Raw genomic sequence first — 11,789 nt, forward strand, 5'->3', positions numbered from 1 at the left:
TCGCATGTATGACCAAATGACCAAAATGTATCTTACAATGAACAACATGGATGTATTCTTCTATTATTATTAATATAATTAACACATCTTCTATTTTTATGATGTCCATGAATGCTTGCTTTGGTTTGATTATAAGTAATTCAAATACCCTCTAAACATGCTGGTTCTTCTCAGCTAGAGAGAGTCCATAATGCCATCCAAACAAAATAGGGGCATTCCCAGAAACCTTTATATCTGTTCAGTTTACATGCTTGGCTTTGAATTTATGTTTATTTTACAACTCTTCATTGAAAAGAATTCAGCCAACGAAAACAAAGTATTAATGCCTCGATCTATCACTTGCCATCAGTAATTTCATTTATTTATTTTTTCTAATTGGCACCAGACAAATAAGCAATCGTGGCCCGGGACAAATTTTGAGTGTTTGTTTCGCATTTGAAACATAACTTAGTTAACTTTGGCCACTTTAAGAAGAAATTCTAGTTCCCTAATATGTGCCTTGTTTTCCAACAAATGCAAGTTTTTTGTATTGGTGTGGGTGTGTTCCTAACATTTTGATTCTATGTGAACCCCACATTGCATTGGAACGAGTTCTTTATAAAGCAGTGTAACTTTTTTAGTATATGGGACTTAATTTGGACTTGGGCCTTATCTATAATCTATATCACATACATGTACCTCATCCCAATTTTATCACATAGTTCTCTTCTGCAAGTGAGATATTGTGCTTGTGCGTGTGGAAATAGTGTGGAATTGTGTCCAACACGAAAACAAGGTGCAAATGTTCCACCACAATTCATCAGTGTATTTCAGGTTGATTGGACAATTTTTCCTAATATAAGCAATTAGTTGTCCCCCTCAAAAATTCTATTTATTTGTTATTCTCCTCTCTTAACTATTAAATGATGGGAAATTATTGTGTACTCTCGGAGTATGCATTTATGGTACTCCGGAAGTATCTAATAATTTTCCTTAAATGATAAAAAATAATTTTTATATTTCTATTGAGGGCCTTGTGAGCGGATGCTTTTTGGACAATTGTTAATACTTCTAAGCCATTTTAAGAAAATTTTGACACTAATTTCATGAGAAATATAAAATGAGTAATGCTACAGTTACAAACTATTTTATAACATTTTAATAAACCGTTGTTATGGCTAACTTCTTACTAGTTCTCATCTAGACCCACCAATAATATCACTTTTTATTTACCACAATCATTCACTACATCAACAGTTTGTAAAAAAAATTGTATCTCTAACCTTTTCCATATAAAAAAAGGTCAAAAAATTTAATTACTCTTTTTATCTAACAAAAAATTAAAAATATTTTTTAAACCAATATTTTTATTACATCCATTAATTATTTTTCCTTTATTTAGTTTCTCTCAAAATTATTTGGAAGAAACCATCGTATAGGTCCCACGAGCTATGGGTTCCAATTACCTCAACTGGTAAAATTTCTGATGGTTAAATAAGAGATCTAGGGTTCAATCTCCGCCTACACCAAAAATCGATTGGTGTTTTAGTTTAATAATAAAGAACTATCATCGGGAGCAAATGCCATATATTGAAACTCTCTATAAATAAATAATAATAATAAATAAAAATAAAAACCCACGAGCTGTCCGGTTTTATAACAACTAACTAAAATGGCAGTTACAACCTCGTTCCACCTCAATTTCACAAAATCTCTAAACATCAATAATACAAAAACACCACTATCATCTTCCTTTCTCTCATGGAAACTCTTTCTCCCCTCTTCCTTCACCTTTTTGTCTCCTCACAGAAAACCCAAATCCTTCATAACAATGTCCCTCATGAACTCCAAGCCCACTATCCTCGTCGTCAAGAAGCTAGGCGAGGCAGGTCTTGATCTTTTGAAATCTTTTGCCAACGTTGACTGCTCCTACAACCTTAGCCCCGAAGAGCTATGCACAAAGATCTCTCTTTGTGACGCCTTGATTGTTCGCAGTGGCACAAAGGTCACAGGCGAGTTGTTCAAGTCCTCTGGAGGGCGACTCAAGGTTGTACAAACTCCAATTGAGTAGTTAAGATCAATGTTATGAATACCGTTTTGGATCCCGTTTTGGTTTGTCCAATGGAACAGAATATTTTGGTACCGGCCAATTTCGGCATACCATTTCAGGGTATTTCGAGGTTCCTAAAAAAAATTTATATCCACTCTTATAGAACACAAAATTGTCAATTCTAATAAATAAATAACTAAATATCAAATAATACAAATCATTTAGTCTTAACTCTTAAGTCTTAAACATCAATTTAACATCACACAATAAGAAGATTTACAAGTCAATAACTAAATATTAAATAATACAAAACATTTAGTCCTAACTCTTAAATCTTAAACATCAATATAACATCAAACGGTAAGAAGATTTATAAAAAGTCATTACTCATTACATAAGTCCATAATAACTAATAAGCCAACAAAGTTTATAACATAATATTACTCCTCCTCGTCATCATCATCCATAAGAAAATAATCAAATTCATTATTAAAAGAACTCCCATAAGAACTACCAAGACCCATTGGAAGATTTGTCAAGCTATGTTCATTGTTGTCGTCGTCATCATTGTCATCAACAGCAATAGTTTCAAGTTCAGCATCCTCTTCCACATTCACTAGAGCTACTGGTTTTTTAAGACAATCCCAATTTTGTCATATGAATTAAGAAGTGCAGGTTTTTCAGCCATCCAATCTCCCAACAAGTCAATGTTATCCAAGCTTATAGGATCCTATGCATACTTATTCCTTTGATTGTTCCTACCAATGAGAATATTAAACATTAGTAACATTTTATAAATTATAATATTTTGAAAGTACATTTCATTTGCATATGAGTAACAATGATATTGTTAAAGCTTAAGGGGTTTGCTTTGATAATGTTATATTAACCATTAACTCTTATTACGATCCAATATATGACTTCGTCACATAACTAGCCACACTACTTTCATATGAATATTTCAACAGGTGGTGGGTTGTGCGGGTGTTGGAATCAATAATGTTGATATCTCGGCTGCTACTGAACATGGTTGTTTTGTTATTAATGCTCCCATGGCTAATACCATTGCGGCTACTAGGCATGGGATTGCTTTGCTTACTGCCATGTCTGGTAATATTTATGAAAGTCTTTTTTCTTCATAATTACTTGAACAAGCTGTATAGATGAAATTATAAAATATGTAGAATTGGTGGTTATGACCATTTTTGTGATCATAGTTAAATAAAAAAAATATTTAGTTGAAGACGGTATGGTTCAGTTTGTGTATGTAATCTAGGCTATAAATCTAACAATAACGTGTTCTGAACTCAACCAAGTCTCATATCCTTGGTTTAATCACTTCACGTTGCTTATAAAATGCTAGAATTCTTATTTGGTAAAGTGATTTGGTGTGTCTAGGGAAGTGGCAGAGAAATAAATATGTTAAGGTGTCACTGGTGGGGAAAACTCTGGCTGTCATGGAGTTCAGAAAGGTTGGATCAGAAGTTGCTCGGCGTGCCAAGGGACTTGGAATGCATGTGATTGCACATGATCAATACGCCCAAGTAGACTGTGCCCAACCAATTGGTGTAGAGTTGGTGACCTTTGATGAAGCCTTATCAAGAGCAGATTTTATCTCCATGCGCATGCCTCTTACTCCTGCTACCTCACGGATGTACCAACAAAGGCACCATTTTGCTTCTCCTATATGTGGATGATATGATCATAATTGGTGATGACCTCAGTGGCATTCAAGAACTCAAGGATTTTCTCAGTCAGCAGTTTGAAATGAAAGATCTTGGACATCTCAGTTGCTTCTTGGGTCTTGAAATCACTCATTCCACAAATGATCTTTATATTACTCAAGCCAAGTATGCTTCTAAACTTTTGTCTCTAGTTGGACTCACTGATAGCAAGACTGCTGACATTCCAGTTGAATTATATGCGCATCTGACTCCCTCGGGGGGAAACCATTGTCTAATCCCTCTCTTTACACACGATTAGTTGGCAGCCTAGTTTATCTCACTATCTCTCGTCCATACATTTCCTATGTTGTTCACTAGGTGAGTCAGTATCTATCTGCTCCACGATCGACTCACTATGTTGTTGTTCTGTGCATTCTTCGATATCTGAAAGGCACTCTCTTCCATTACCTTTTCTACTCTGCTCAGTCTCCTCTTATTCTCCGTGCATTCTCTAATGCTGATTGGCCAGGAGATTCCACTAATCACAGGTCCACCACTGGTTATTACTCTCTTCTTGGTTCTTCTCTAATTTCTTGGCGAAGCAAGAAACAAATCCTTGTGGCCCGCTCTAGTACTGAAGCAGAATATCGTACCCTTACGATGGCTTCTTAAGAATTTAGGTGTGTCTTCATCTTCTACTACTCATCTTTATTGTGACAACCGTAGCGCCATTCATATTGCTCACAATGATACCTTCCATAAACGCCATTCATATTGCTCACAATGATGCCTTCCATAAACGAACTAAACGCATCGAGATTGGTTGTCATTTTATCCGTTATCATCTTGTCCATGGTACTCTCAAGTTGTTCTCAATCTCCTCTAAAGATCAACATGCAGATATCTTATCCAAGTCACATCCTAAGGGACGCATTCGTGCTTTGGTTGACAACCTCAAGTTGGTCTCTCACCCATCTTGAGTTTGAGGGGGGCTGTTAACGTGTAATAGGGCTGTAGGCTTTAGGTCCACCTTGTTTGCTTGTATAGCACACATACTTGTACTATACACTATGTCTCCTATATAAAGGTACTCATGTATATTTTATTTTCTATGAAATATAATAATATTCATTCAGTATTTCTAACAACATCTAAATACAAACAAGAGTTGGGTGCAAGCACTTATTTGGTATCAAGGTGAGAGCGATACAAATAAAAAAGCGGATGCAGAGTCATACAAGAGCAGATTGGAGAAATTATTCCAAGATTTTCGACGTGATCTGAACTCTCCTGACCTTCCCATAATCTTGGTATGGTTTTTTCTTTAATTGAATTTAGCTTAATTCGATATTCAGACACACTATGTTCTTTTGAAAATTCAGAATGTTTTGTTTTTCATTCCTCTTCAACTCTGGTTCAAAAAGTTCTTATTAAGCATTCAATTAGTTGTGTTTCGTAGTTCAAGAACAAGAACCCTCACAATTTCACGATTCATATTTTTATTTTTTATATCTAATAATGTAATTTTTGTCACATAACATTGGATATATTGCTTATTAATATTTAATATAAACCATAAGATAAATTCAATTGAAATACACCTCTAGGATTCAAATGTTTTGTTCTCAAGAGTCATTACAGAAGGGTCAGTTGTGTTTTGTTTGCGAGTTACAATTTATTTTGTTATGAGTAGACCTTTGAGTCATGTGATGAAAAATATTTACTTGTTGGACTAAATCTTTGTTTTAGCAATTATAAAGTGACCCAAGAGAAATAGAAAACCATTACTATTGACTTTTCGTCAAAAACAATGTTAGAGACAATCTTTTTCATAACCTTTTTTCACAGATACTAATAAAGATGATAAATTATTATTAGAGTAACATCACTTTTATATGAATCCATGACTATAATACACCATTCACAGGATATATCAGCAATTGTGAAACAAGTTTAATTTTTTTTTTTTTTTTTGTTTCCTTTATACTCATTGTTAGTTTATTTTCTTTTATGGTTACTTTAATAGCACTAAATAATGTTTAGAAAAAATTCTTAAGAAAAGTGCATGTTTGTGTATGGTATTTCTGTGTGCAGGTTGCGATTGCATCAGCAGAAGGCCCAGCCTTAATGGAAACTGTAAGAGAGGCTCAGCTAAGCATAAATCTTAACAATGTCAAGTGCATTGATGCTAAGGGATCCCACTTCAACACGGACAAGCTGCACTTGGATACTGCATCTCAGGTTCTATTGGGTCAGAAGTTGGCTGATACCTTCTTATCTACTTTTAGTCATTAGTCGCATGTATGACCAAATGACCAAAATGTATCTTACAATGAACAACATGGATGTATTCTTCTATTATTATTAATATAATTAACACATCTTCTATTTTTATGATGTCCATGAATGCTTGCTTTGGTTTGATTATAAGTAATTCAAATACCCTCTAAACATGCTGGTTCTTCGCAGCTAGAGAGAGTCCATATCGCCATCCAAACAAAATAGGGGCATTCCCAGAAACCTTTATATCTGTTTAGTTTACATGCTTAGCTTTGAATTTATGTTTATTTTGCAACTCTTCATTAAAAAGAATTCAACAAACGAAAACAAAGTATTAATGCCTTGATCTATCACTTGCTATCAGTAATTTCAAAATTATTTTTTCTATTCTAATTGGCACCGGACAAATAAGCAATCGTGGCCCGGGGCAAACCGCAAATTTTGAGTGTTTGTTTCGCATCTGAAACATAACTTAGTTAACTTTGGTCCTTTCAAGTAGAAATTCTAGTTCCCTGATATGTGCCTTGTTTCGAACAAATCCAAGTTTTTCTTATTGGTGTGGATGTGTTCCAAACACTTTGATTCTTATGTGAACCCCATATTGGATTGGAACGAACTCTTTATAAACCATTGTAAACTTCTTAATATATGGAACTTAATTTGAACTTGAGCCTTATCTATATATTACACACGTTGTAAACTTCTTAATATATGGAACTTAATTTGAACTTGAGCTTTATCTATATATTACACACGTGTAACTCATCCCAATTTTATCACATAATTCTCCTGTGCGAGATATTGTGCTTGTGCGTGTGGAATTGTGTCCAACACGAAGCAAAAACAAGGTGCAAATGTTCCAGCAATGTAGGTCTAAACTCTAAACCCATGAACAAAGGTTGATAAAAAAAAGCTATTACCACAAAAAAAAAGAAAAAAAAAGAAATAGAAGAAGAAGAAGTAATATTGCTTTACTTGTAGAATTTTTATTTGCCGCTATTGGCATAAGCATAGCATTAATGAAAAGCAAAAGAATTTTTGTGAACCTATATTTAGATTTTAGAATGTTACAAATTTTATTGTATAAAATTTACAAATTAATATGTGAACTTTTAAACTCATAACAAAAATAAATAAAAGTCAGTTATTTATTATGTTGCTATGAGGATAATATTCTCCTAGGATGTTCCACCCCAATTCATCCGTGTAATTTAAATGATAACCTATCGTCTTTGCTCAAAAAAAAAATATAACTATCAAATGATAAAAAATATATTTATATATTTTTGATTAAGGATCTTGTGAACAGATACTTTTTGGACAATTGTTAATACTTCTTTTAGGAAATTTTGACACTACTTTCATTTCAATTATAAACTATTTTACAACATTTTAAAAAACTGTTGTTGCGACCAACTTCTTAATAATTCTCATTTAGGCCCACCAATAACTTCACTTTTTTATTTGCCAATAAGCTGTTTATAAAAATCTTTGAAAAAAATTTGTATCTGTACCATTGTTTGTATAAAAAATTTTAAAAAAATTTATTAATTTTAAAATAGGGCATCCATTAATTTTTTTTCCTTTATTTAATTTTTCTCAAAATAGGTCCTACGGGCTGTGGGTTCCAGTTAGCTCAACTCTCTATTTATATTAAAAATTGATTAGTGTTAGTTTAATAATAAAGAGTTATTATCAAAAGTGAATATTATAAATATAAACTCTTTATAAAAATAAAAAATAAAAAGTCCCACGAGCTGTCAGGTTTTAAAACAAGAGTCAATGTGTCTCCAAGCAACTCGTAATCTAAATCCCAAAATATCCGCTCAGAAGTTTACCAAAAAAAAAAAAATATCCGCTCAGAAACGAAAATAGAAACAGAACACAGACACAGCTAACTAAAATGGCAGTGACAACCTCGTTCTACCTCAATTTCACAAAACCTCTAAACAACATCACTACTACTACTACAACAACACCACTATCATCTTCCTTTATCTCATGGAAACTCTCTCTTCCCTCTTCCTTCTCCTTTTCCTCTCCTCACAGAAAACCCAATTCCTTCATAACAATGTCCCTCATGAACTCCAAGCCCACTATCCTCGTCGCCGAGAAGCTAGGCGAGGCGGGTCTTGATCTTTTGAAGTCTTTTGCCAACGTTGATTGCTCTTACAACCTTAGTACCGAAGAGCTATGCACCAAGATCTCTCTTTGTGACGCCTTGATTGTTCGCAGTGGCACTAAGGTCACACGCGAGTTGTTCGAGTCCTCTGGAGGGCGACTCAAGGTTTGTACAAACTCCAATTGAGTAGTTAATATAACATATAAAGCTTAAGTGTTTTTGCTCTGATATTGTTATATTAACCACTAATTCTTATTATTATCCAATATATGATGACTTCGTCACATAACTAACCACACTACTTTCTTATGAATATTTCAACAGGTAGTGGGTCGTGCGGGTGTTGGAATCGATAATGTTGATATCTCGGCTGCTACTGAACATGGTTGCCTTGTTATTAATGCTCCTACGGCTAATACCATTGCGGCTGCTGAGCATGGGATTGCTTTGCTTACTGCCATGTCTCGTAATATTGCTCAAGCCAGTGCATCACTCAAAGCCGGTTTGTGCTTTGTTGATTCTTTATTTTGGGTTCTTTCAAAAAAAAATTCTCATTTAGTCATTTCCTCGAGCGGTTTGTGTGCTTTGTGTTAACTAACTTAATTTGGCTTTTCGGTGGACTGTATTGAAATTTTGAAAACGGTTTTTGTTGTTTAGTTGAAGCTAGTATTGCTGTTAAGATACAGAGTCAATTCACTATGAGATATTTGTTTTATATGTATATATGATTTGAACCTATCATGTCCATTTATGATAGATGCTCTTTACCATTACCCCAAGGTAACAAAAGGTTCCTTTTTGGTATCGGCGACACTAAGAATGAGCAAATTAGAAGTTAGAACCTATTCCCACCCATTAAATTTTGAATGTTTAAAAAGGGATAAAAATAAATATTGATTAGTTTAAAGAGAATTGTGTGAGGATATGATTATTTTTAGCAGAAATCTGAATTAGAAAGTCTTTTTTCTTCATAATTACTTCATAAAATATGTAGAATTGGTGGTTATGACCATTTTTGTGATCATAGTTAAATAAAAAAAATATTTAGTTGAAGACGGTATGGTTCAGTTTGTGTATGTAATCTAGCTATAAATCTAACAATAACGTGTTCTGAACTCAACTAAGTCTCTTATCCTTGGTTTAATCACTTGATGTTGCTTATAAAATGCTGGAATTCTTATTTGGTAAAGTGATTTGGTGTGTCTAGGGAAGTGGCAGAGAAATAAATATGTTGGGGTGTCACTGGTGGGGAAAACTCTGGCTGTCATGGGGTTTGGAAAGGTTGGATCAGAAGTTGCTCGGCGTGCCAAGGGACTTGGAATGCATGTGATTGCACATGATCCATACGCCCCCGCAGACCGTGCCCAGGCAATTGGTGTAGAGTTGGTGACCTTTGATGAAGCCTTATCAAGAGCAGATTTTATCTCCATGCACATGCCTCTTACTCCTGCAACCTCACAGATGTTCAATGATGATACTTTCTCTAAAGTGAAAAAGGGAGTTCGAATTGTCAATGTTGCTCGTGGTGGTGTAATTGATGAGGAGGCTCTTCTTCGAGCCCTGGATTCTGGTATCGTTGCTCAGGTATTTATTTTGCTGTTAAATGTAATTTTTTTTTGTTTTATATCTATGTATACAACAGCATAGAGAGGAATATATGTGGCTGACTTTGACTTGTCTGTTGAGTATACAAAATTTTCGGACTAATGCTTGGTTGCTGCCACTGTTGTTGTATCTGTTATACAACCACATGTAGATGAGTTAATCAATTGTATGTCTCTGCAGGCAGCACTAGATGTTTTCATAGAAGAGCCTCCACCAAATGACAGTAAGTTGGTCCAGCATGAAAGTTTAACTTTAACTCCTCATCTTGGTGCCAGCACTACAGAGGCTCAGGTGTAATTGATCACCTACTCTGACCACTCCTTTTAGTTTATATACTTCTTGTCCTTCATAATTATCTAGTCCTACAATGCTGGGTTCTTGTAATCAGGAAGGTGTGGCCATTGAAATAGCTGAAGCTGTTGTTGGAGCATTGAAAGGGGAACTTGCTGCAACTGCTGTGAATGCCCCCATGGTTCCTGCTGAGGTATTAAACCTGAATTTCTTTCACTAGATTTCATTTCCTTAAATTATGGTTGATGATTGGCTATAAATTTTTTCTTGGTAGATTGTTAGTATCTGTTATTAATCCCATCACAAAAGACTTATCTCCAACTGGAGAGTTCTCATGAAATTATTATGTACATGTCATTCTAAGACGAAATTTCTGCCCTTGTTGAGAGATACATGGGATGCATTCTGTATATATGGTGAAGACCTTTGTTCTAGGGTTTCACGTTCAAAATTTAGAGCAATATAATTGGAAATTATAACTTTATGATAGTTATAAATTAATATTCCTCCAATTACTTGGTTCTTCTTTTCCCCAGAATTCAACAATTAAATTTCTATGTAGACTCAATTATTTGATAGGTTGTGAGCTCTCTGCTGTGCTTATATAATACGTGAAGACATGATCTCACATGTTTTTTGATGTCAGGTTTTATCAGCACTTGCGCCATATGTTGCACTGACAGAAAAACTTGGAAGGCTAGCCATGCAACTGGTTGCCAGTGGTAGTGGTGTGAAATCAGTGAAGGTTACATATGCTTCTGCCAGAGCACCAGATGATCTAGACACTCGGCTGCTCCGTGCTACTGTTACCAAGGGTCTAATTGAGCCTATTTCCAGTGTTTTTGTGAACTTAGTCAATGCTGACTTCATTGCCAAACAAAGAGGACTGAAGATAACAGAAGAATTAATTCTGCTGGATGGCTCACCTGAGAATCCACTTGAGTTCATCCAGGTTCATATTGCCAATGTAGAATCAAAATTCGCTAGTGCAATTGCAGATTCTGGTGATATTAAAATTGATGGAAGAGTGAAGGACGGGAAACCCCATTTGACAAAGATTGGATCATTTCCGGTTGATGTGAGCCTGGAAGGCAGTCTTATTCTGTGCAGGCAAGTTGATCAACCAGGCATAATTGGAAAGGTGGGGAGCATATTGGCTGAGGAGAATGTAAATGTGAGCTTCATGAGTGTTGGAAGGACTGCCCCAGGAAAACAAGCAGTCATGACTATTGGTGTGGATGAAGAGCCCAGTGGGGTAGCTCTAAAGAAAATTGGGGGTATTCCAGCCATTGAGGAGTTTGTTCTCCTGAAATTGTAATGTAAGCCAATATCACCATAGTCTTGGGAGTTAAGTCTGATGCCCAATTATGAAGACAGATGGAGAGGTTCTCTTTCAGATAAATTAGGTTTTGTACAATTTTTTTATTATTTATAGTTTAGTCTCATGCATGCCTCTGGTGTTGTTGTAAAGCTCAATGAATATAAGAAATGTTTATATGATAAGGAAAGCCTTCAGTTATATAGTTCCATCTACCACATTGGTGTTATGAGTCTTCTAACTACTTTTGTAGGGCTTGTGTGCCTACACGAGTAAGTAGTGCTGGAACAGCATCATTTGTCTGGAGTCTACTAAGTACTAGATGATTTATTTTCCTTTACCTTCCCTATGAACTTGCTACTGGATGACTAGAATTTGAAGGAGGATTTCAATGCATTCTAATAGTAGACATGGTTTTCAATGCATTCTAGCAGTAGACATGGTTTTCTTTCTCTCCTTTTTTATCCACATTCTTTAATC

General features: G+C 35.0%; 1 protein-coding gene across 1 annotated transcript; it reads left to right on the forward strand.

Annotated features, from left to right (window-relative positions):
* Positions 1-7,782: 7,782 nt before the first annotated feature.
* Positions 7,783-11,510, forward strand: LOC142630237 (D-3-phosphoglycerate dehydrogenase 3, chloroplastic-like). The gene is made up of 6 exons (XM_075804217.1): positions 7,783-8,260; positions 8,420-8,597; positions 9,303-9,679; positions 9,881-9,991; positions 10,089-10,184; positions 10,638-11,510. Exons 1-6 carry the CDS (start codon positions 7,877-7,879, stop codon positions 11,307-11,309), a joined length of 1,818 nt encoding a protein of 605 aa, XP_075660332.1. The 5' UTR covers positions 7,783-7,876; the 3' UTR covers positions 11,310-11,510.
* The last annotated feature ends 279 nt before the right edge of the window (positions 11,511-11,789 follow it).

This window comes from Castanea sativa, chromosome 1 (assembly GCF_040712315.1).
Source record: "Castanea sativa cultivar Marrone di Chiusa Pesio chromosome 1, ASM4071231v1".
In the NCBI taxonomy this organism is placed as follows: domain Eukaryota; kingdom Viridiplantae; phylum Streptophyta; class Magnoliopsida; order Fagales; family Fagaceae; genus Castanea; species Castanea sativa.

What these genes read in the sequence shown, in the direction of transcription:
- LOC142630237 (XM_075804217.1), top strand. Translation starts at nt 7,877, where the DNA reads ATGGCAGTGACAACCTCGTTCTACCTCAATTTCACAAAACCTCTAAAC. An exon ending in CCTCTGGAGGGCGACTCAAG is followed by an intron (nt 8,261 to 8,419) that starts GTTTGTACAAAC and finishes ATATTTCAACAG; the next exon opens with GTAGTGGGTCGTGCGGGTGT. An exon ending in ATTCTGGTATCGTTGCTCAG is followed by an intron (nt 9,680 to 9,880) that starts GTATTTATTTTG and finishes ATGTCTCTGCAG; the next exon opens with GCAGCACTAGATGTTTTCAT.